Source organism: Typopeltis vanoorti, chromosome 14 (assembly GCF_054136105.1).
Source record: "Typopeltis vanoorti isolate ZY-2024b chromosome 14, IOZ_Tvanoo_1.0, whole genome shotgun sequence".
Classification (NCBI taxonomy): Eukaryota; Metazoa; Arthropoda; class Arachnida; order Uropygi; family Thelyphonidae; genus Typopeltis; species Typopeltis vanoorti.
In genome coordinates, this window is record NC_143562.1 from 56,190,321 (window position 1) to 56,216,603 (window position 26,283).

Sequence of the window (26,283 nt, forward strand, 5' to 3'; positions counted from 1 at the left end):
CTGAAAGAGTTTGTCCTTAAATGGATTTAGTTTTATGAGTCTATAGCAAGTGCTTCTGACTGTAGCAGGCTTAAATGTGCAAAATCGGGGAAACTAGAGTTGTTAAGGTGTTAAGTTGTTAAGGGAGGAAGCATGTGAGTACCAATAAAGCAAATAGGTGTATAATTGGTGAGAAATGCAGACTTCAGTCTCTGAGGCAGTAAATAAAAGTGGGATTGTGGGTACATGGAAGGTTAATTATGGACCTATGAGGTTTATATCATTCATGTTTGCCAATGCCAGAAGTATTAGGAACAAGGAGGAGGAGTATTTAGCACCTGGTTAGTTCTTATTGGCCAAATGTTATTGGTATTAGTGAGATGTGACTGACTAAGGATGATGTAATTATAGGCATAAAAAGTGATGGTTATATGAGGGTGGTCTGAAAAGATCTTGCCCTCAACCATAGATGGCAACACTGTCGGAAAGATTTTTTTTTTCTAAGTTGGTACATCTGTCATAACCATCCATATGAAATTGCAGGTCATTCTATCAAGTAGTTTGTTTTATACAGCTGTCTGAAGCAAAAGTGTTGTCTGTATCCCTTGAAATGGATAAAACTGAGTATCGTGCGGTTATAAAATTCTTTGTAAAAAAAGTTTAACCTCAAAAGAAATTCGTCTGAGGTTCATAAAAGCTTATGGGCACTCTTCTCCTTCATTTTCGACAATTAAGAAATGAGCTGCCGAGTTTAAACATGGCCGTACCAGCCTTGAAGATGATCCATGTGAAGGACATCCAAAAAGTGTAACAACACCAGAAATCATTGATCAAGTGTACGATATGGTATTGGATGACCGGTGAGTCAAAGTGCATGAAATTGCTGAGACTATAGGCATTTCAAAAGAACACAAAGGATATATTTTGCAGGAAGAATTGTAAATGAAAAAGCTTCGTGCAAGATGGGTGCCACGCTTGCTCACAGCAGATCAAAAACACACTCGCATGAAAATCTCTGAACAGTGCTTGGAGCATAATAAATTTAGTTTAATTCTTTATCCAAGTGTAAGCAAACAGAGTTTGTGCCTGAAGTATCTTCAGGACTGAGGCAACTCGTGGTAAAGGTGGATCAAGTTCTCATCACTCGTTATCTTAGTATCTCTCATAATGCAAAGCACATCTCCTTGCAGACATGCATTAAGGGAAGGGCCACTACCCAGACCGGTTTTGACGTTTAGTGAGGCATAATGGGAGATACTAAGACAAGGAGTGATGAGATATTGGTCCACCTTTACCACGAGTTGCTTCAGTCCTGAAGATACTTCAGGAGCAAACTTAGTTTGCTTACACTTGGATAAAGAATTAAACTAAATTTATTACAGTCTAACAAAGTGGAAAAAAACTTCCAAGTGCTTGGAGCATTTTAACAAGAATAAAACTGATTTTGTGCATCGATTTATTACTATGGATGAGACTTGGATTCACCATTACACATCAAAATCCAAACAGCAGTCAAAACAGTGGACAGAAGCCGGTCGTTCAGCGCCAAAGAAGACAAAGTCAGTTCCATCAGCAAGAAAGGTCATGGCATCGCTGTTTCGGGATGCTAAAGGCATTTTGTTTATTAATATTCTTGAAAAGGGTAAAACGATAACCAGGGAATATTATTCCGATCTTTTAACCAGACTAGACGAAAAAATTTGTGAGAAAGATCTGATTTGCAGAAGAAAAAAATCATCTTTCATTAGGACAATGCACCTGCTTACAAAAGTGTTTTTTCCTCGCTGGTCAGCGTTTTTTCTTCAAATCAAGAGGTGATTACAGCTGTAGAGGGGTATTTTGCAGATCTTACTGAGAACACTACAGAGCGGGATAATGGCACTGAAGCATTGCCGGAATAAATGTATTAGTCTTAAGGGAGATTGTTGAAAAATAAAAATAATTTTGAGATTTGAAATTTGTTTTTTCATTGTTAGGCTGAAAACTTTTCAGACCACCCTTGTAGTATTTTTAGGACAGATAAAGCCAAATAGGATGGGGGGGGGGGGGGTTATTACTGATGACATCAGTTGAGTTGAAGCCTAAAAGAGTGCTAGTAACAGGAATTCACTAAAATATAAAAATGTTTTTGAGGCTGTCTGATGTGAGATGCAAGCTAATCTGATAAATTATTTGTTTGGCTGCTGCTACAAGCCAAGGAATGCAAAGGATAATGTTGATAATATGTATTAGCAAATGAATTCAATAAGCAGAAGGAGGGTAATTATTATGGGTGACTTCAATTATGGGGATATAGATTGGAAGGAGGAAAAGTCATATGGCAGAAGGAAATGAAATTTGTGCAACTTCTTAGGAATAATTATCTAAGGTAGCATGTAATGGAAGGTACAAGGAGAATTAGAGTACTGGACCTTGTGATTACATCTGAGGATTTGTGTACATCTGAGATGGATATATTGCTGCCAGTCAGCAAGAGTGATCATTCAGTTTTTTTGACCCAGGAGGTGGCTAAGCATGTGGAATTTTTAGTAAAGAATGGTTTGATGTAGAATTGCAAAGCTGGGACTACAAGAAACTTAGAAAATTGTTTGGAATGGTAGCATGGGTGAATATACTTCAGGGAAAAGATGTTAGTAGTGTGTGGGAAGTGGTAAAGGGATGGTTGTTTGAAAGAACAAATAGAACAAATTAATAAACTGGGAATTAAAAGGATGAGTTACAGCATTAAGCAGAAATTGAAAGAAAGAGAAGCATGTGGAAGAGATTCATAGATATAGCAAGAACCCATGAGCAGTATAAAGCACAGGCCAGAAAAGTGACTTGTATGGTAAGGAAGGCAAAATTAGAGTATGACAGGCGATTAACCAAAAGAGCCAAGAGTAATCCAAAAGAGTTCTTTCATATAAAGAATGACCACATTAGAATGGTTTTGAAGATGGTAGGGAAGTGACTGAACCAAGTGAACTAGTTGAATTATTGAGTAATCATTTTGCAAGAATGTATCATCAAGGTGATGATATTATGTAATAGATATGACCAGGATGGATGTGGAAGTATGGATAGAGGAAGTTGATGTACATAAGAAATTACAGAATCTGGATGTCAATACGGCTATGAGTTTGGATGATATATCGGTTCGTGTATAACGAGAATGTGCTAGGAAATTAATAATTCCTATGACTAGATTGTTTAATATGAGTCTCAGCTTGGGTAGGGTCCTAAGGGAATGGAAGGAGGTAAAAATAGTTCCATCGTATAGTAAAGACAAAATTCAGGAATGGAATATTGTACGAGGGACAGCATGGCTTTGTGAAGAGTACATCATGCTTCAGTAATTTACTTTCTATAATAGGGTGGCAGTTGAGTTGGATAAAAGTAATTGCTATGCAGTCATACTGTTGGACTTCACAAAGACCTTTGATAAGATACTGCTTGGAATCCTGATACATAAATTACATTAAATGGATATAGAAATATAATATATACATTTCTATAATATAATATATATAGAAATAGAATATATACAGTGATGTAGATAAGGGATTAGTTGATGGAATGATACCAAATAGAGGTCTATGCAAGTGACAGTCCTATAGAAGGTCTGTGACTAATGGCATGCCACAGGCCATTAGTTTTTTTTTTTTTTAACTTTTTTATTACTGATACAGGAAATTGATCTGAAAGGAAATATTCAGTTGTTTCAGATGATGCAAAATTAGGTAGAGCAATAGTCAATAAGACTAATGTTGATTAGCCTTATTGACTATTACATGATGATTTAAATACTGACGGTATGGGGGGAACAGAAGAACGAGTGTCAATTTAATGTGGCAAAGTGTAAGGTATGCATTTTGGAGTGATGATTACTGTTTGTGTGCCATATTGATGGGACTGTACTCTAGGAACTTGATAAAGCCAGGGATTTGGGTTTTGGTGGATAGGGAGTTGAAATTCAGAGGGCATATTGCAAAAGTGGCTAAAACAGCTCATAGGATTGCCTGGTTACTGAAGAACACTTTGACATGCAGAGATAAGATTTTTTATTCCATTTTTATAATGCTTCATCTGGATTATCGTGCACAGATCTGATCGCCTGGATTTCTTGGAGGTGTTGGATGAGTTGGAGTGGATTCAGAGGAGAGTAACTAAGATGGTGGCAGGACTGTGTGATGCTCCATATGTGAAGAGTTGGAAGATTTGTGGGTTACAGAAACTAGTTGATCAGGGCGGTTTATAGCAGTGCTTCCCAAACTTATGGATGTAAAAGCCCCCTTTGGAAAAATTAAATTATTTCACGGCACCCCCATCAAAAAAAAAAAAAATTCGCAATACAGACATATATTATTATAATATTTATTGTATGTATATTCAATATTCAAGAAATTGATTGTTTTTCCCTACTCATTCTAAAGTATTTCAATAAATATAGTTTAGTATTTAATTAATCGAAATTATTCAAAACATCTTTATTCCTCCATTGATATTTTCGCATCCAGATATATTGTGATTCATATGTACGATGAATGTGCCAAAAATTATTTTAATAAAGTTTAAAGTTTAAAATGTTTTAAGACTAAGTAATTTTTTTTTATCTTAAAAGAAATGTTTCATGTGCTTGTACTGCAAATCTACAAGAACATTATATCTATCTGTATAAAAATATAAGATAATACAAGTAACATACACAGCAAATATTGCAAAAATCAAATGAAAATATTACATTTTTAGCATCTTACATACACATTTGACATGGCACATTATCTTATATTTTTATATAGATAGATGTATTGTTATTGTATATTTGCAGTACAAGCACATGAAACGTTTCTTTTAAGATAAAAAAAAATCTACTTAGTCTTAAAACATTTTAAATTTGTTTTCATTATTCCACGGCTCCCTCAACAAAAGAAATGGTCCCCAAGGGAGCCGTGACCCACAGTTTGGGAAGTGCTGGTTTATAGGATTGATGTGGACGAAAGATTTCAGTACATGAATAATCTGAGGAAAACTAGAGGCCATTTGAGAAATTGAGTAAGAGCGTAGTTAGTAAAGAAGTGAGGATTAGATTTTTTGCTTTGAGAGTGGTAGATGAATGGAATATATTGCCAGAGTCAGATGTGTGTGTGTGTGCTTTGCTGGTGAATGATTTCAAGGCAAAATATGACAGATATTGATAATTGTTGATTAATGTTTTTTGTTTTGTTTTTTTAAGCATCTTCTACGATGCATCTACAGACTCCATGGAGGTGCCTGTATAACAGTAATATTTTCCAAAAAACCAATGCTGTTTTTAATGTTCTTTGTATTCTTATTATTTATTGACTTCTTCTTGGAATAGTTTTCACACAAAGTAAATGTTCTCTAAACAAAACATCATCACTAATCACTTTATGGAATTTCCAAGTTACTGTAACATATCATTAAAAAATGGGGAGGAGTCTTGAACGAGTACGTTTTTGTAGTGAGTAAGATTTTGCATAATTTGTCGAGCCCTGTAAATAACGATAATACATTTCTAATGTACTGTTTTTTTTTTTTAAACTATTATACATGCACAAATGCCAATATCTATTATGCCATAAAACACCATCAGTAACTGATGATATTCTAGTAACTGATTAATGTAGTTTCCATCAACAATATTGCAATATGGATTTGATTTGCAGCCAAAATTTTCCTCTTCTTTTTGTAGCATATGTATCTTTCTGATGTTCTCTAATTTCAGATCAACATAACTTGTAAATGATAAGTCTCTTTTTGCCAAACAAGGAAAAGTAGATATTCTATTCATAGTGTATCACAGTTTTAATGTTATTAAATATAACAAAAACTTTGTTATGGTTCCTGTTGAATATATAAGAAAATGATGCTATAAATGAACCCTACAGAGGTAGTAGGCTTTCATCTTGCAGAACCATGTACCTCAGCCAGAAGACACACAAGCTGGCCTTTGTGGCTTTGTTGCGGTAGCCATAACTCCCACCAAAGTTTCAGATTCACTAAAAATATGCAGTCTGTATTGGATATATGCACTAAAGTTTTTGGTGCACCACCATGTAAGTAGAATATTAAAGTTGTATGGATTTGGGACCTACAAAAATATTATATCTGGACATAAGATAATATTTCATGTAATTTATATAATTTTTAGGTATGACTGTATAAGATGTTATGCATAAAACTATCAGACATATATGGGAATATATGTGTGTATGAAATGTAAACGGTGGGAGAATATTAAAGATGCATGAATTTAACCTTGGGCCTCGTAGCAGATGGAGATGGTTTGTCTGATGGGCATGATTGTGTGTGTGTGTAAATTAGGATATGTGGACAGAGAAATGGAACTTCTGAGAATGGAGATATTAGGAGGATGGAAAGGTTGGCTAGTGCAAGAAGAACAAGAAAAGGTGTAAGAGAACAAGAGGAATGAGAGAGACAGTAGAAGAGAGGAAAGTTCAGAAAGTCGAGAGTGTGGAAGCAAGAGATGAGAGAGAGAGAGATTAGAAGCTGTAAGAGTCGGGGATACCAGTGAGAGAAGGATGAATGAATCTATTCAGAGCATCATGTATGGAGATTCAATGATTCAGGTTATGCAGAGTCGAGTGCCAGAGAGGTCTAGCCTGATAGAGCAATAATGTGTGGCACTGACAGTGAAGAGGGGGTGAAAATTGTGTAGCACAAGATTTGAGGTTGATGTTAGAAATAGTGCAGCAGAAATGTGTCCGAGGAAAGACAGCGAGTGTGTTTCCCCGGTATGAACAACAAATGAGATAATAGCGAAAATATATAGAAAAAGAGGTCTGGGATATGTGGATGCATAGAGTACATTTGAGGATAGAAGAGTTGTATGCAAGAGATGGATTATATTTGAATGCAGAGGGACACAAGCATTTGGAGAGACTGTTGTTTTCTGTGCAAGTGAGTGTAGTGTATCAGGAGGTTGAAAACTAGAATTGCACAGGTGGAATGTAGCAGGGAAGGCCTTATGGAATGAGAGCTTGAGAAATAAGGGTGTACACTATATTACAGAGCCAGGTGAAGTATTAGGAGAGTAATAATGGCTATAAGAATAGTGGCAGTGCACTGGTTTTTCTGTATATATATGCTAGGAGCAGAAATAAAGGAAATGAGTTTATGGCATTGATTGACTCAGGCTCTCTAAAGGTTGTTGGTATCAGTGAAATTTGGTTAACTGAGGGGGGAGGGGAGATAGAAATTGAAAGATACAGCATATTTTGGCAAGATAGGGAGGATAAAAGTGGTTGTGGAGTGTTACTTGTGATAATAGATGAATTGCTCCCTCTCAGTGTGGAAAATCACAGTGGAGATAACAATGGCTTTAAGAGTGTATGGTGTGGGATTGATGTTTATACAACACAATATTTAGTGGTCTGTTGTTATAGACGAGGGAATATAACTGGTGATGAGCAAGAAATGTTTAGGCAAATTAGTTTGGCAAGTGCAAAGAGAGTGATCATCATGTGTGTGTGTGGAGGGGGGGTTTCAACTATAGTGATATAAACTGAGCAAAGGAGACAGCATGTAGCAATAAGGAAACTGAATTGTTGGATTTCTTGAGGGATAACTATGTTGGGCAGCATGTGGTGGAGGGAACATGAGAATCAAGAGTTTTGGATTTGGTCATAGCATCTGATTGTGACTGAAATGTCACCTTTCACCTTGTTGGTGAGAATGATAATGGGTATCTTTCTTCAAATTTAAGAACCATTATGATCATACTGATTCTTAAATTTGCATACTTCGAGTGAAAAAGATAAAGCAACTTTTGGTCAAATGGATGATAAGAGAAATAAAAGGGAAATTGCAGGAGAAAGAGATTATGGAAGCCATATAAAGAGAGAGAGGTGGAGGATGAGGAATATAGGACTCATGCTAGAAAAGTGACTGGTATTTTAAGGAGAGAAAAATTAGAATGTGAGAGGAGACTGGGACTACAATCCAAGGAGAATCTGAAGGATTTTTTTTGCTTAGGAGGAAAATTACCTTGCTAGATGGAGATGAGAAATTGGGTGACCAAAGCAGATGACATAGTTGATCTGTCTAATGATCACTTTATTAGTGTTTCATCCTGGTGCAGCAGGCTATATTCTTAGAAAGATAATGAGTGATAAAGTGTTAGAAGAGGATGTATTCCCAATTCTGTGTACACTAAATGTTATTAAGACAGGGGGGCCTAGATGGAATTTCATCATGTGCTTAGTCTTGGAATGTGCTGTGGAACTAACTGTCATTAGCTTGGCTATTTAATAAAAATCTTGCAATGGGACAGGTTCCTGGAGAGTGGAAGGAGGGTAAGATAGTTCCATTGCATATGGGTGGCAGTAGATGGGGGTCAAACTATAGGCCTATTTGTATTCCTTCTGTAGTTAAGATTTTTGAGAAATTGGTAAGAGCTCATATACAGAATCAGGTAGATGAGGCAATATTATTTATGTAGGCCAGCATGGATTTGTTAATGGGCTCTCTTGTTTTAGTAATACGGTAACCTTTTAAAATAGAGTAACAAGAGCAATGGATGAAGGTAATGCACACTATCATTATTTTAGATTTTTTAAAAGCATTTGACAGGATGCCACATGACAGGTTGATTTTTAATTTGCAACATATGGGTTTGGATATCAGGTAAGTGGATTGAATTGATGATTGGCTTTCTAATAGATATCAGAGAGTTATATGTGGGGGGGGGGAAGCAGTATCAGAGAGTAAGACGATTATGAGTGGAGTTCCACAGGATTCAGTCCTGAGACCATTGCTGTTCAATCTTTTATGTCAATGATATTGTAACAGGACTACAGGGAGGGTTATTAGGAATAGTGCTGATGTTTTGGCTCTAAAAGAAGATTTCAATAGGCTGAAAAGATGGAGAAACAAATGGGATATCAATTTAATGCAATTAAATGTAAGGTTTAAAATTTGGGATCCACAGATGGGACACTTCATACTCACTTGGTGGGGTCATACTGGAAGTGGAGGAAGCGAGGTATCTTGGGGTTGATTGTGAATAGAGATTTGAAGTTCTGAGGACATATTACAAAGGTTGTGAAGACATCTCAGAGAATTGCTGCAATGTTTGAGAGGACAAGCGTTTTACGTAAAAGTGTGGTGGTCCCATTATATAAAGCTTTGATCAAACCACATTTGGATTTTTGTGCTCAGATCTGGTCACTGGGATTTGAAGGGGATGAAGTAACTTTGGAGAGGGGTGTAGAGATGGATAACAAAAATTATATCAGGACTGTATAATGTTGATTATGAGGACAGAATGAGGGCATGCAGACTGCTGAGTTTGGTGGTTAGAAGACAAGGGGGGGTGGTTGAGACATTTAAGCTGGTGAAGGCTTATTATCGTGTTAACACTGAGAAGATTTTTCATATGGTAGATAGAATGATGGGGAGGAGTAAGGACAAGGGGACATCCCTGCAAGTTGCAAAAGGGAGTGGTAGTAAAGGGTAAGAAGTAAGTATTTTTGCAGGTAAGTGCTAGGAGCATGGAATGCAAGGGGGGGGGGGGTGAACATGCAGACAGTGGATGAGTTAAAGAAGAGGTATGATAGACTTTATATTGACCTCCCATGATGTCTGTTACTAGATGGAGGTCAGGAAATTAATAATAATATTATTACTTTCAGAAAATGATATGCACTTTTGTATATAAATTTTAAACAGTGCTTGTGAAAATTTTATACCATATCTGTTTACAGTCACTTGTAAATGTAATGTTATATGGAAGTTTTTTTTTTAAATTTTTTTATTTAGACTCAGAAAAGATGGCACAGTTTGCTTTAGAAGAAAGACAAATTCGTGAAGAAAATATTCGTCTTCAACGCAAACTACAGATGGAAGTTGAACGACGGGAAGCGCTATGTCGACATTTGTCAGAAAGTGAATCTAGTCTTGAAATGGATGAAGAACGGTAATGCTTATAATAATATTAATTAAAAATATACTGCCCTTCTTTTAGAGAGAAAAAAATTATATTGCACATTTCCATTGAAAAAAAAAAAAAACTTGTTTTCTCCTATCATATTCTTTCGGATAGAACAAAACAGTATTGTGTTTGTTTTAAATGCAAACTCAGTGAATGGTATAGAACAATCAGTTAAAAGAAAAAGAAAAAAAGAGGAACAACTCGACTTTTTTTTTTAAATTTTATTTTAATATATTGTAGTGAAGACATAAACATACAATCTGTGTGTGAAATGTATTTACTTGTTACACAAGTATGTTTTCGACTGTTAAGTTGCATTATTTTATTGAAAAAATGTTAATAATAATAATAAAATTTAATAATAAATTATTAAATCTCAATAATAAAAAGGATTGCAGATTTCTGACTACCATCCTCTGGAGAAGAAAAAATACATAATGAAAAAAAGGAACACATATAAGAAAGTTGATTAAAATAAGAAAGGAAACAAAACTGGCTACTTCACTTCTAACAGTAAAATGTATAACATACAGAAAATATTATATGATAAGTTGGAACTTCTTCTCAATACAGTCACTCTTTGCCTTTCCATTGAACTGAGGTACATGCACAGTATTGTTATTATTTGGCTATCATCTAATTCAGGTTTTTTTTTTTTTTTCCTCCAACAAATTAATACTCTTCATCCAATAATGAAGTTTACTTTAGAAACCAAAAATGTCTTCTGTTTCTGGGCTTCCTTAAATCTGGGCATGACCCTTCCCATAATGCATAGTAATATACACATACCGGCCACTGAATTAGAAATTGTTATGCAGATGTAAGTAAACATCACTTATGCAGCATATATATACAGAATAGTTGATAACAAACATCACCATGTGTTCTAGGACTATTTAAGAATGCTGCTGGTCAGTAATCATCAGTAGTGTTGATCACAATGGGAAAAACAAAGGCTCTTTCAGAGTTTGATCTTTCTCTAAATCCAGAGTAATTCAATAAGGTGGTACACCACTTGTATAGGTAAATATGACCTCTCCTATTGCTTCTGTCCTCTCCTTAGTATCTCCACATTTGGGTCTGCCTCCCACTGATGAGACCTCAATAAAGGTCGAAACCAGTCTGGGTAGTGGCCCTTCCCTTAATGCATAGCAGTATACATGTCTGCAAGGAGATGTGCTTTGCATTATGGGAGATACTGAGACAAGGAGTAATGAGAGCTTGGTCGACCTTTGCTCCGAGTTTCCTGGTGTTGCACCACCTTATCTCAGTCCTGAAAATATTTTCAGGTGTAAACTTTGTTTGCTTACACTTGGATAAAGGATTAAATTAAATTTATTATAGTCTAACCAAGTGCAAAAATAAACTTCTAAACTTCTATCTACAAGTAGCCTAGTTGTGTAGATACTCCACTTGTGAACTTTGCTTGCTTACACTAGGATAAAAGATTAAACATGAGTATAATAAATTCTTGTTAAGTACAGTAATTGTTTAGAAATTTTCTAATTCCTCTCTGCACAAAAAATATCCATTAACAGGTAATCTTTATATAACCAAAATACTTTTGTTTCCTACTATGAATCTTCTGTTTATTTCTTTGTCTGGTTTTTCTGCAAAAGTAATTGTCCAAGATAAATATAGTCAGTTTAGTCATCTGCAATTTCAACATGATTATCTCCTAATTTCAGTTTATTCTTGCTTTCTCTTTCAAGGTTGTTTATCATTTTCTGAGCTTTAGTTTTTCCTGTGGGAACAATATTATCTTCAAAACACATATGATTTGGATTTTTTTACATTGTTATTAATTTTATAGTTTTGTTGTTGTGATACACTCAATTTTCTTCCAAAGCAAGCTGTTATTTGTTAAGGCTACAATATTATCAGATCTTGCATTTCAGTCTTCTAAGAGAGTATTAACTTCATCAGTCCACCTAAATCTTTCTCTTGTCATCCTGGAATTAAATGTCTGTTTTGTTAACTTTTCCTCTCTCATTCTGTTTGATCTACTATACCACATTAGATTAGCTCTGCTGACATATTCTTCTCCCCTCCCCTTTTTTTTTATGCAACTCCCACCCACAAAAGGTTCTAAACCTATAATACATTTGTACTGTGGATGTGCTGAGGAATTTTTCTTTTTTTATTAATTTTATGTGTGTGTGTGTGTGTGTAAGTATATGTGTATATATATATGTAAGCGTTTAGTAGATAGAACACTGGAATAAGATGGTAACAATTATTTTAATTAACAACATTGCATCATTTCATCCTAATTGCATAGGATTTCTTCAGATATAAGCATACTAACAAAGGTGACAACCACTATGTAGTTACAGAAGAGATTAATGTTTTTTGAAATATTTCTAATTGTACTTTGCATTGTTTAGCATGTTGTGCATGTTTACACATTCGCGTTCACATGTTTGACTAATGATGGCTGAGATGTGTTCAGACAAGTATCAACTTGTCTGAACACATTTTTCTCTCTATTATGTCATTGTAATGGTGTAATAGTTCAGATTTATCCCATAACACTTGATGTCTCATTGCCAAAGCATCTTGTGGGTTAGCTGAAGAAAGCACATAATGACATAGCTGAGGCCTCATTCCTATGGTATTCAATATCTTGATCATGTTCTTCAATATATTGCTCAATTGATTTTTCTATCTGTCCATAGTAAGATGACCAGCAATTGCACCATAGCCAATAAACACCTCAAGATTTTTATTTCTTGTTTACATAATCTGAAATCCTGTTCTAGACCTGTGTTACTTATTGAAAGCATGAGAGAGACTTCAATAAGTGGGCTCACATCAAGATGAAATTTATCTGCAACTAAAGACAGTCATAAACGTTCATGCCCTGTAGTAGGGCATGATTGTTTATGATCCACAACTTGTTGGTTGAAGAGGGATGCTCTAACCACTCAGCCAGCCAGGCTGGCAAACAACTTCAACAGTATGTGTCATTCTTTTTCAATACATCTTCATGTTTAACATGATTCTGCATTGGTATCATCTTCTCAGTTCCTTAATTGATCTCAGAATTCTCATATCGTGTTTCTTGGATTCAAAAAACACTGATATGATACTTGGAAGTTAAAATTGGTATGTTCTTTGGCTAATTTCTCTCTTATTCCATATAAATTTATTCAACAGCTCCCAACACTAGTTTTGCTTATTGTTATTATCTGTTTCCATATTCAATTTGCTATTTTTCACTAAAACTTATCCCTAAATTACTGAGATAAAGAGTCAATAAGCTCTTTATCTCAGGTGGCAGCATGTACCACCTGTTGACTTACGCTTGGACTTGCCGAACTTTTATAGTTTTCTATATTCAGCATGAAACTCTTAGATTTTCTATCTTTGAGTTTCTTATTCAGCTAAGAAATAATGTTGGATTCAATATCCACTTAATTTGAATAATTATCCCTAAATAGCTGAAATGTTTTAACTTGTTCTATAGATTCTCCATTGAGAGTGAAAATATCATTTAATCCTACTGCCTTTTCATGTTTCATATTTATGATAGTCTTTTCTACCTCCAAGACTGAAATGTACACAACTGCATTGCTCCTGAATATATTCTACTGCTGTTCTGTTATGGCTTATTTCAAAATATTTTTTTCAAATAGTTACTCCAGACAGGCAGAAATTTTTTTTCTTTCAATTTTTATGTTACCTTTAACGAGCTTCCATAACTTTCATACTGCATTTTTAGTAGCCTGCCTCTTTTGCTTCTTGAGTCCATTTTGCAGCTATGTGATTTTTTCTATCTGTGTAGACAAATTCATCGTGTACTTCCTTGACTGACTGTTTTCATCTGATTTTGCCATTGGATTTCTCAAGTTTGGTTCTTGCTTTCAAACCTTTCATTTTTGTTCTCCAATTAATACTATTGGGTACATGTCAGGAATTTGAATGTTGTAAACCTAATCATGAAGTACTATCATAATATCCTGTTTGTACACTCGTTTGAGGGTACATAAAAAAAAATTTGATGATTATATACATAGAACATATAATCTGTGGATAGTTTGCTCTTGTTGAAGTTGTACTTTAACATAATATTTTAGTATATTTTGTTGCGGTGTTTGTATAATGGTGGCCACCACAATTCAGTTTGCCAATATATTATTGCATAGCCTGTCACCATTTAAGGACTACATTTTACACTACGGACTATGGAATTTTGTCGTATACAGTGCTTTCAGCACGTTTGCATCCTGGCGGTTAGAAATGTGGCAGGTGAGAGGGAGAGTGCATGTCTGCTTAAAATGTTGGAAATGAAAGCTTGGCAATATTGAAATTGCATTAATAGACTTCAGCAGTGTTTTGTAAGAAACAAGTGACTCCCAACTGAGAAAGATGAGCAGCATGTGAATAAGGATATAAAATTAGATGTAAGATGTTATTTTGGAAGATGATGGTGTTGGTATTGATTGGGAGGATGAATGTCGAGCGAGTATGTAGGTTGCTTGGAGAGAGAGAGAGATGCACTAAGAGAAGAACTGAAACATATGAGGAAGGAATTATGAAGCATGAAAGAAGAAATTAGGAGACTGGAAAGAACAGATGCAAAGCAAATGAGAGTAGGAGTGAGAGAGAGTTATGAGAATAATAGAAGGGGAGAGAATAGGAGAACTAGGGGAAGAGAGGGAATGAGAGGAATGTGAGATGGTGCAGGAGATAGAGAAATATCAGGAAGGCAGGTAAGTAGAAGAGAAAGTGTCATGGGAGAGAGAGAGAGAGAGTGAAGGATGAAGGTGAGCAAGGAAGGAACAGAGTTCTAAGAGGTGTGATGTATGGAGATTCAGTGCTTCATGGAGTGCAAAATAGAATACCAGAGGAGTGTTTCCCCTGAAGGAATGATGATAAACAAGAACAATGCATGACTATTTCAATTAAGTGAGATGAAAGAGTGGATGAGATGATTGTGATGGTGGGTATGAATTAACAGAAATGTGAGGTAGAGTTGAATAGGTATTAAGAGATCTGAGGTTGTACAGACAGAAAACTGAGAGGGGGAAGATAGTGTGTTAGCCAGGTAGGATAATACAGAGCTGAGGAGAAGAGCATCAATAATAAAAGGTATGATAGCCAGAATCTGTCAAAAGAGAGAGGCTAGGATTATGTGGATGTCTGGAGTGTATTTGAGGATAGAAAAGAACTGTATATGGGAGAGAAAGAGAGAGATAGCCTACATTTCAATGAGGGAGGACACAGGCATCTGGAAAGAACGTTGTTCTCCGAACAGGTGGGAGTGTTGGTGCAGGGAAACTAGAATTATCAGGATGGATGGTTGCAAAGGTGGTCTCTTATGGGAATAGTCATTTGGGAGAAGAGGAATGCATGGTATAATGCAGAATCCAGTAGATATGGAGGAAATAATGATTGGTATAGAACAATGACATTGTTTTGATTTCTTTATACTAATGCCAGAAGTATGATAGCTTCATACTTCTGGCATTAGTATAAATGCCAGAAGTATGAAGCCTGTCCAGAGATTATTGGAATCAGTGATACATGGTTGACTGAAGATGATATACTGACAGAAATAGAAGTATCGGGGTGTAACATTTTTCAGCAGGATAGGAAAGGCAAATGTGGTGGAGGAGTATTGCTTATGATAAATGATATCCCCTCAGAGTGGAGATTTAGAGGACAATGGCACTAATGGTTTGAGAATATGTGGTGTGAAGTGGAGATGAGCAGAACAGGATATTTAGTGGGGTGTTGCTATAAGGCAGAGAGCGAAGATAAGATATTTAGACAATTTAGCTTGGGGAGTGAAAAGAATAATCATTATGGGAGATTTTAACTGTAGCAGTATAAATTGGGAAGAGGGAAGTGCATGTATTAGCAGGGAATGGAATTTCTACAATTGCTGAGGGACAAATGTCTTAGGCAGCTGGTAGTAGAAGGAACATGAGGTTCAAGAGTTTTGGATTTGGTCATAGCATCAAAGGATCTGATTGTTACTGAGATGGCATACCTTTTCTTGTTTGGAAAGAGTAACCATGTGGTTTTGACTTGAAGGATGAATAGACATGCAGAAGTATCAAAGAGAAAGGAATTTATATGGAATTATAATGCAGGTGATTATAATAATCTTAGAAATCAGCTTGAAGCAGTTCCATGAATGGAGGAATTGGAAGGGCAAGATATCATCAGTGCATAGGAACTGGTGAAGAAATATTTATTAACAGTAATAAGTTGTATACCTCGAGTGAAAAAGAGAACACAAGTTGGTGTAAGTGGGTGACAAATGATATCAAAGTGAAAATGCAGATGAAAAAGAGGTTATGGAAGAACTTGTGAAATCTGTATAAAGTTGTATGGCATACAACTTTATATATATATATATATTCCAAATTAATGTCTTACAATTGGATAATTGATGTTGATATCTCAATTTCTGATTTTAAAAATCTTGTGATCCTACAAGTGGTTAGCGTATCCGCTCTCCAACCAAAAAACTGTGGGTTCAAATCCCACCATGGGCATGGATGTTTCTGATTGTCTGTGAAAATACTAGTGGTGGTAGTGGGTGGTAGATAGCATTAGTGTAGATGTGATGATGATAATGGTAGTTGGTGGACTGAGTGGTGTAGACGGAGAGTTGTAGAGTAGGTGCCCTCCCTCGATGAGTCCTTGGACTCCCTGGAGGTGTCACGTAAAAATAATTATAATCTCACTAGTAATGCGATGACAAATGCTTGCTGTGAAACTCATATTGAGTTTGTAATTGAAATTTTTCGTCAGTTTCTATTTGCTTTTTTTTGTTGTATGTAATGTGTGTATATGTATAGAGCTAGGTCTGTTCTATTGAAAGTTGCATGCTTTTTTTTTTTGGTATGTCTCCTTTTAGGAATATTACTCATTTTGAGATTAAGGCATCTGGATCACTGCTGTAATGATCTGCCAATTTGGTTGTCTGAGCACATAGCATATCCACTCTTTAACCAGCAGGCTGTGGGTTAAAATTCTGCCATGGCTGTTTTTGAATGCCTTTATGTGAGAGATGAATTTTATCACAGTGCTGGAAATGGTTTGAAAAAGTTCTGTGTCTTATCTCTAGAGGAGGGTTTTCGGATTATGTAGAACAAAGTAAAATAATGAAAAACCTTTAACCCATCCATGCTACTAATGTACTATACATTTTTAACTTTTCATTAGTGGGAATCTTGTAAAAATATGTAATCATTAATTAAGAAATAAAAATATTAATTAATATTCTTCTATTAATAAAATACTTAGGGAATTGAACAACGTAGATCCGAATATAAATTAAATTATACTTTAATAAATAAAAATACTTTAATAAAAAGAATTCTACCGTCAATCAAAAACTTGCTACCAACCCCGTAATCAACCTTTCTTCAGTCACCCTGAAGCACTCAACGCGCTTTCACGTGGTCACAACTTCGCCATTGCTCCCAGAAAAATACCTAGTGAGGATATTATGATCCAGATCAAAAGGGGAAATCCGCCACCTTCCACATCAAATCGCCAACAGTGTAAGACTGGATGTAGCTTGTGTCCTTTCCAAAGCAAGACCACCAAAAACCAACATATCCAACAAGGAAGTTTATTTTTCACTTAGTTAGAGTATAATAAAATTACTGGGGTAAGGTGGTACAGTTGTACCTTACCCCAGTCCTGAAGATACTTTCAGGCGCAAACTTTGTTTGCTCACACTTGGAAAAAGGATTAAACTAATTTTATTATATCCAACAAGGAAGTTAAAGCTCTACAGGAAATGAGGAAAAGTAAAGAATTAGTTATCACCAAAGCGGATAAGGGAAATGCAACTGTAGTACTTAACCAAAAGGACTACAAAGATAAGCTTAATGCTCTTCTATTAGATCGGGCTACTTACCTCCCTATCGAATACAATCCCACGAACTCACAAATCAGAAAACTTCACAGGCTCGTTAAGAAAGTCACTTCTTGGCCTGTAGAAGTTACCAACAGATTAAAGCCGTTTAACTCCATACCCCCCCGTATTTACGGACTCCCAAAAATACATAAAGAAAATGTGCCATTATGTCCCATGGTGGATGGCATTGATTCCCCCACATACGAATTAGCTAAACATTTGGCCAAAGAGCTCACACACACTATACTGGCAACACACCATCACACATAAAAAAACTCAGCCCACTTCAAAGCCAGCATAGAAAACCTTACACTCCAACATACTGAAATAATGGTCAGCTTTGACGTCTCCTCCTTATTCACAAACGTCTCACTCAAAGAAACCTTACAGCTAATCCAAGCTAAATTTCCTCCCGATATCTCAGCTCTATTTCAGTTCACAATGAACTCAGGCTATTTCGTTTGGCAGGGAAAATTCTACAAACAAATAGAGGGGACAGCCATGGGTTCACCACTCTCCCCACCCTTGGCCAATTTCTTTATGGAGACTTTTGAAGAAAAAGCCTTAGCCTCTGCCCCACAAAAACCAACCATATGGCTTCGCTACATTGATGATGTGTTCGCTATTTGGCCACATGGCTCTGAAACACTCCTCTCCTTCCTTACACACTTAAACAACCAACACTCCAGAATCAAGTTCACCCTGGAAAAAGAGGAAAACAACAAAATAGGAGGCTTTCCTAGAAAGGGAGGCTTTCTAAGAAAGCCTCCCTTTCCTAGACACACTAGTCACCCGCCAACCTGATGGAACCTTGGTTTTCTCAGTTTATAGAAAACCCACCCATACAGGCAGATACATTCACCAACAATCCCCCCCCCCCTCACAGCAATATGGAGTGGTTAAAACACTATACAACAGGGCTAAACTAATCTGTTCTAACGACATGCCCCTAAACACTGAACTAAATCACATCCTCAACACTTTCTCAGCCAATGGCTACCCCCCCCCCCACAAAAAAAATCAAAAAAATATTAAAACCTACAAACCACAGCCCCCCTCCACAACAAAGATTACTTTAAATCCATCACCATTCCCTACATCCGAGGTACCTCAGAAAAAATCACCAAAATTTTAAAAAAACATCACCTCACCTCCTGTTACAGACCTTACAGAAAATTGGCATCCCTTATCCATCCACCAAAGACCAACCACTTCCCCTAGACCTACCTGGTGTATACCAGGTCCCTTGCAGTTGTAAACTGTCATACTTTGGGCAAACAGGCAGGACAACGAATATCAGAATTTCTGAACACAAGGACTACATCCGGTTTCACAAGCACAGCCATTCTGGTCTTGCAGACCATGCTCTGGATACACGCCACAGAATACGGTGGAAGAAAGCTACAGTAATACACCGTAGCAAATATAAATACGAAAGACTATTTATGGAATCAGCCTCAGCCCAAAGAAATTCTCCAAACCTCAACAAATTTGGTTGTATGCGACTGCCCCAAATATGAGAGGCATACATCAGCAGACCTTCAGCCCAACAGCCAAGAACACCTACTTAGCCTGCTAGAGGGCACCATCAGGACTTCTAGGAGAACGATAGCTTCGTATCTTCATTCTCAGTTACTGTGTTGTAGTGCCTGCGTGCACGTGCCTTTTTGTAAGTTCCTTTTGAAAATGGCAACGTGATGTTGCCAAAATATCGGAAATATTTATTAAAGTATAATTTAATTTATATTCGGATCTACGTTGTTCAATTCCCTAAGTGATTTAGGAATGCATAACCAACGTATAAGCCTGTCTACGATAATAAAATACTGATTTTAATTATTAAGTAATAAAAATAATTGATAACATTAATTAATAAAGGAAAGCAACATGCTATTTTTGTTTATAGTACAGTAATCTACCATTTCTGAATTATAGCAGAAATCATAGATTCTAATAATTGAAGGGTTGGATAAGTGAAGATATACAATTAATTACATGTATTGTACCAAAAATCAGTTGACATACAAGGGTTTGTTATTTGGAGGATCGTTGTTTTGAAAAGTCAGATCAACAGTAGATTACTGTAATTTACCTGATATATTATTTGAAAGATTTCTTTAATTTTTGATTGCATCCACAGAAATCATATGTGATAACATATGTATTGCTAAATTTTTATTTCTTCTATAGACACTTTAATGAAATGACATCTCATGGTCAGTCTGTTCGACCAAGAACAGGTTCAAGTCCAGTTCCTCCTAATCCATCTCCAAATTCATCAAGGCCACTGAGTCCAGGTAAAAAATTTTCTACCATTCAGAATTTTCTTGTATTATAAGTGAATAATTTTTCAGAAAAAAGCACAAATTTTAGTGGTTGTAAATACTGTAATAAATGACATCTGTTACAATTCATTGTAATTGCTGTCTGTGAATACTGTTGTAAAGTGACTGTAAATTTTTTGAAATAGAAAATTAATAGAAGGGCCTATATGCTTCTTCTATTTTTGGTATTAGTCTTGCAATGTATATGTATGAGGGTGGTCTGAAACGTTCTCAGCCTCTACCATAGATGGCAACACTATTGGCAAGATTTTTTTTTCCTAAGTTGGTACATCTGTCATAAGCATCTGTGTGAAATTGCAAGTCATTCTATCAAATAGTTTGTTTTATACAGCTGTCTGAAGCAAAAGTGTTGTCTGTATCCCTTGAAATGGATAAAACTGAGTATCGTGCAGTTATAAAATTCTTTGTAAAAAAAGTTTAACCTCAAAAGAAATTCGTCTGAGGTTCATAAAAGCTTATGGGCACTCTTCTCCTTCATTTTCGACAATTAAGAAATGAGCTGCAGAGTTTAAACATGGCCGTACCAGCCTTGAAGATGATCCATGTGAAGGACATCCAAAAAGTGTAACAACACCAGAAATCATTGATCAAGTGTACGATATGGTATTGGATGACTGGTGAGTCAAAGTGCATGAAATTGCTGAGACTATAGGCATTTCAAAAGAACACGAAGGATATATTTTGCAGGAAGAATTGTAAATGAAAAAGCTTCGTGCAAGATGGGTGCCACGCTTGCTCACAGCAGATCAAAAACGCACTCGCATGAAAATCTCTGAACAGTGCTTGGATCATTTAAACAAGAATAAAACTGATTTTATGTGTCAGTTTATTGCTATGGATGAAACGTGGATTCACCATTACATGCCAGAATCCAAAGAGCAGTCAAAACAGTTGACAGAAGCCGGTTGTTCGGTGCCAAAGAATACAAAGTCGGTTCCATCAGCAGGAAAGGTCATGGCATCAGTGTTTTGGGATGCTAAAGGCATTTTGTTTGTTGATTATCTTGAAAAGGGTAAAACAATAATTGGGGAATATTATTTTGATCTTTTAACCAGACTGGATGAAAAAATTCGTGAAAAAATACCTGGTGTGCAGAAGAAAAAAAAAATCATCTTTCATCAAGACAATGCACTTGCCCACAAAGGTGTTTTGGCAATGGGAAAATTTAGGGATCTGCACTATGAATTGTTGGAACATCCACCCTATTCCCCAGATTTGGCTCCCTCTGACTTCTGTCTCTTCCCAAAACTAAAACTCTTCCTTGCTGGTCAGCATTTTCTTCTTTTTCTTTGAATGAAGAAGTGATTGCAGTTGTAGAGGGGTATTTTGCAGATCTTACTGGGAACCACTACAGGGACAGGATAATGGTGCTAGAGCATCGCTGTATTAGTCTTAAGGAAGATTATGTTGAAAAATAAAAAATAATTTTGAAATTATAAATTTGTTTTTTCATTGTTAGGCTGAGAACTTTTCAGACCAACCTTATATATATATATATATATTTGTAATTATTATAATTCTTAAATGAGCTCCTTTGTAGCTCAGTTGCCATGGAAGGCATCCTGTAACTGGAAAGAGCTTGTCTCGGATCCTATCTTTTTGTAAAAGTAACACTTATAAAGTTTTTTGTCATTTGAAGATTATGCTTTTTGCTGGGTTTTACCCTCTTGCAAAAGAAACTAGTTAGATAAACTACATTTTCAGGATATAGTAGAACATAGAGATTGAAATAACTATTGTTCTCAGAGAATTTGATTTCTGTAAGGCAAGTTATTGTGCTATAATTGACCATTAGTTGTAATATGTCAAGGAAGATGAAAAGAAAACTCTTAGGTATGATAATGCTAGCAGACCTTTAGAAGTAAATGAAAATGGCTTATCAAATGGTATATATGCTTATAGTTTATTGTCCTTAATTTTTCACAGGTTTATTTAATCTAAAATAACATACGCAGGACAGGACTCTTGTAATAATATAAAACAATTTCTGAAAAGTGTATAAATATGCACTGATTTCATCTGTTCCTAAATGCCTGTATCTATTAATCAGTGGCTATAAGTTGTCCTTACCTTTATCTTTGTTGGGGAAACAGTATTCACCCTGCATTTTTATATTTGCAATGTTGAGGTATTTACCAGTTCCTACGCTTTTTTTTTTTTCAGTACATTAAGCATTGGGTTGGATTATTAAATAATCAAGCCCATGCTTGCATAAAAAAAACTATTTCAGCGTTAAAGGTTCCAAACTGTGGACTGCAACTCTCCTAGCCATCATGAGGCTTGGTGTTTGGAGTGTTTTGATAAAATTGTATAACATTTAGTTAAGATTACTGTGAATTTAGTATCGGACAGGCTTTTGATGTAAGCAGAAAGAAAAGCTTAAGAACCATAGGTATATTGAGTAGTGGAGCAAGCAGAGAAAAATATGATAAATCATTTGCAAGTAAGCAAATATCACCTATTTTCTTCATTCTGTCTGTCCATCTGTATGAAACAGCTCGAGAATAGATGACAAGATTTCGACAAAATTCAGTGTTTAAGACTGAAGATGGGGGGAAAAAATTTGATCAGATTTAATCTTTATTAAAATCTCATGCCTTTTGTTTATTAGCAGTTATTAAATTGGTTAAAGTATGGGTCATGGTGTAGAGCATCCTCCAGCAATAAATCTTTGGACTCTATGCTGATGTCACATAATAAAAATCATTATCAAAATGAGGATATACACAATATCCTTATATCCTCAAAGGACATATAGGATAGTGATAGTATTACATCATTAAGGTTACATTTCCTGTCAAGAATTTTCTGCAAATTAATTTTTATTTTTCAGGACTCCAGTGTCAGATGTTGTATTTTATTCTTCTCTGCATGGTTCTTTCATGGTCTTTCCATTTTATACCTTAGAAATTATGGAACCATGTTTTCAGAGGGCTGTCCATATTTCAGTAAAGTGGGTGCTTTTTTATATATCTAATTGCCCACAATATGAAATTTGGTTAGTTGTGTGTTCGCTATCTTCATCAGTAATTCATCTGAGGAAAGAATATTTTCCATAATGAAAAATCTGTGACATGATGAAATATGATAACTGAAATACTAAAGGCAGAATTACTTGCACTTATGAATTTTAAACTGCCTTGCCAAGAATGTTGATTTTTATACAAAATATTTGTGTAAAAAATTTGAATATATGAAAAAATTATGATCAGGATATCAGCATTGCATAGGAAGGTTTGAAAAGATGCTTAGATGAGGCAGTATCTGAATATCCTTAGTTTTACTAACAAATAGGATAGGGTGAAATGGATGTACAGCCTTTATTAAGCAGGGATCCGTAAAAAGATGCTAATGTGGAAGAAATATGAGTATAAGGAAGAGAAGTTATGAAATATATAAAACACAGACTAGAAAAGTAACAAATATTCTATGGATAGCTAAGTTGGATATGGAAAGAAATTGGGTGTACAGACTAAATTGTTAATTTTGTTATTAAAGTAAAGAAATGATACAAGTAAAGAAAGAATAAATATGGAAAAATAACTTTACTGAATGTAGATGGTACTCTTGTGTCAGAAGCAGGTACAAGTGTTCATATAGTGTTTACTTTGCTAAAATCTATCAACTTCATGTATGTAACATGCCACACAGTGCTACCATTATATTAGATAAAGAAATAGAAGTGGTTGAGGAGGTTCTAGAGCTGTTGCATAACCTGGATAAGAATTCAGCAGTGGAGAGAGATGAAGTATCAGCACATATGCTAAAGGAATTATTATTATTATTATTATTCAGGCTTCCATGGAGTCAAAAGACTCATTGTGGGAGGTCCTTTCTAAGAAACACAAGTCTATCAAGACTCATCGAGGGAGGTCCCTCCTAGGAAACACAAAGTCTATCATACCACTCCTTAAATGCATTGGCCGTTCTCGCTCTCACCACTCCATCAGGCAATGCATTCCATGGTTCAACCACCCTCCATGCAAAGAAACCACTCCTCACCTCTTTCTCACAGTTTCCTTTTGTAACTTCCAGGGATGGCCCCTTGTCATGATTCCTTCCCACTTTTCAACCAAGCAAAATAACTCCCCAGTGTCAACCCTGTAACCACAGTTTAAACTCAACAGTTTAAAAGTCTCAATCATATCACCCTTCCTTCTTCTATCCACCAAACTCTGCAGTCCACACTCCCTCAGCCGATATCCTCATAACTAATATTGTACAGTCCCGACACCATCTTTGTTATCCTCCTTTGTACCCTTTCCAGAGTTAATTTATCCCCTTCAAATCCTGGGGACCAAATATGAGAACAATAATGTAAGTGTGGTCTGATCAGAGTCTTATACAATGGAATGATAACCATTTTATCTCTGCAGGTCAGTGTCCTTCTCATTATTGCAGCAATCCTCTGTGTTACCTTCACTACCTTTGCAATATGTCCCTTAAATTTCAGGTTTCTATCAATCATCAAACCCAGATCTCTTGTCTCTCCTACTTCCTCCAGTTTAACTCCTCCCATAGAGTATGCAGCGTCCCATCGATGTGTCCCAAACCTCTAGACCTTGCATTTTTCTGCATTAAACTGATACCCCCATTCATTTGCCCATCTATCTAGCTTATTCAAATCCTCTTGCAGGGCTGCCACATCTGCACTATTACTAATAACCCTTCCCCAGCTTCGCATCATCCGCAAACAACCGAATATCCCCTTGCAATCCACGGACAATATCATTGATATAAAGGTTAAACAATATAGGTCCCAGTACTGAACCCTGTGGAACCCCACTTGTAACCTTCTGCTTCTTTGATATTCCTCCACCATACACAACTCAACTGGAATACAGCTTACCATTGCTGCTAACAATTATTCCTTCACAATTTCCCAAGCACTAATGATATCCCGGCCTTCCAATTCCTCCCTCCACCAAACTTCCCCAAGTTGACGTCTAAGACTATTATAATCACCTGCTTTATAATTCCACATACATTCCCGTCTCTTTGATACTCCTGCATGTCTATTCATTTTCCAAGGCAAAACCATATGGTCACTCTCTCCAACTGGTGGGAGAGATGTCACCTCAGTTATTATCAGCTCTTCTGATGCTATAACCAAATCCAAAACTCTTGAACCTCTTGTTCCCTCTGTTACATGTTGCCTAAGACATTTGTCCCTCAAGAATTCTAGAAATTCCATTCTCTTATTGCTACATGCATCTTCCTTTCCCCAATCTATACTGCTGTAGTTAAAATCTCCCATAACAATCGTTCTTCTTGCACTTGCCACGCTCAACTGACTCAACATCTCCTAGTCCCCACCCTCTGTGCTCCTTGGTCTGTAGCAACACCCCACTAAATATCCTGTCTTGCCCACTCAACCTCACACCATATGCTTTTAAAATCATTAGTGTCACAGCCTTCCAAAGTCTCCACTCTTAGAGGACATAGGTCGTCACTTATCATAAGCAGTACTCCACCACCACGCTTTCCCTTCCTATCCTGCTGAAAAATGCTGTACCCAGCAACTTCTATTCCTGTTATTATATCCTCTTCTGTTAACCACGTCTCTGTGATCCCAATAATCTTTGGCCAGGCTGATGCTATCAGTGCCACCATTTCCTCTCCCTTATTCAGCCAAACCAGTTTAGCATATGACATATCTGCATAATTAGAATATCAACTCAGGGAAGATCCCACAGGAATGTAAAGAAATGTTTGTTATGATAATGGCAGTTTCATCTGTTTGGCACCAATATACCATCCACTAGAATTATTATTCCACATTCAGTCTTTTTAATTATAGCATAATAATGCCAGCCTGGTTGATCGAGTGGATAGCGTATCTGCTGTCCAGCCAAAAGGCTGTGGGTTCGAATCCTGCCATGGACATGGATGTTTGTGATTGTCTGTGGAAATATGATGGTTGGCAGTAGATGGCGTTGATGTAGTTGCATTATGTCGGTGATTGAATGGTGGAGACAGAGTTATAGAGCAGGTTCCCTCCCTCGATGAGTCCTTGGAGGTGTCAAATAATAATAATAATGGTATTCTTTTGGATTGTCTATAACTTACAGAGCCAGTTTCTTTTGATGCTCAGACTTACCTTCCATGCAATACTTGTAACC

At 36.2% G+C, this 26,283-nt stretch overlaps 1 protein-coding gene across 1 annotated transcript in view; it reads left to right on the top strand.

The window, feature by feature from the left end:
* LOC150099497 (coiled-coil domain-containing protein 6-like) overlaps positions 1 to 26,283 on the top strand; it is a 185,062-nt gene that overhangs the window by 115,482 nt on the left and 43,297 nt on the right. The window contains exons 5-6 of the mRNA XM_090403510.1: positions 9,760 to 9,916; positions 20,007 to 20,113. Of these exons, the coding sequence (XP_090259636.1) occupies positions 9,760 to 9,916; positions 20,007 to 20,113 (264 nt within the window). The remainder of the gene's footprint in view (positions 1 to 9,759; positions 9,917 to 20,006; positions 20,114 to 26,283) is intronic.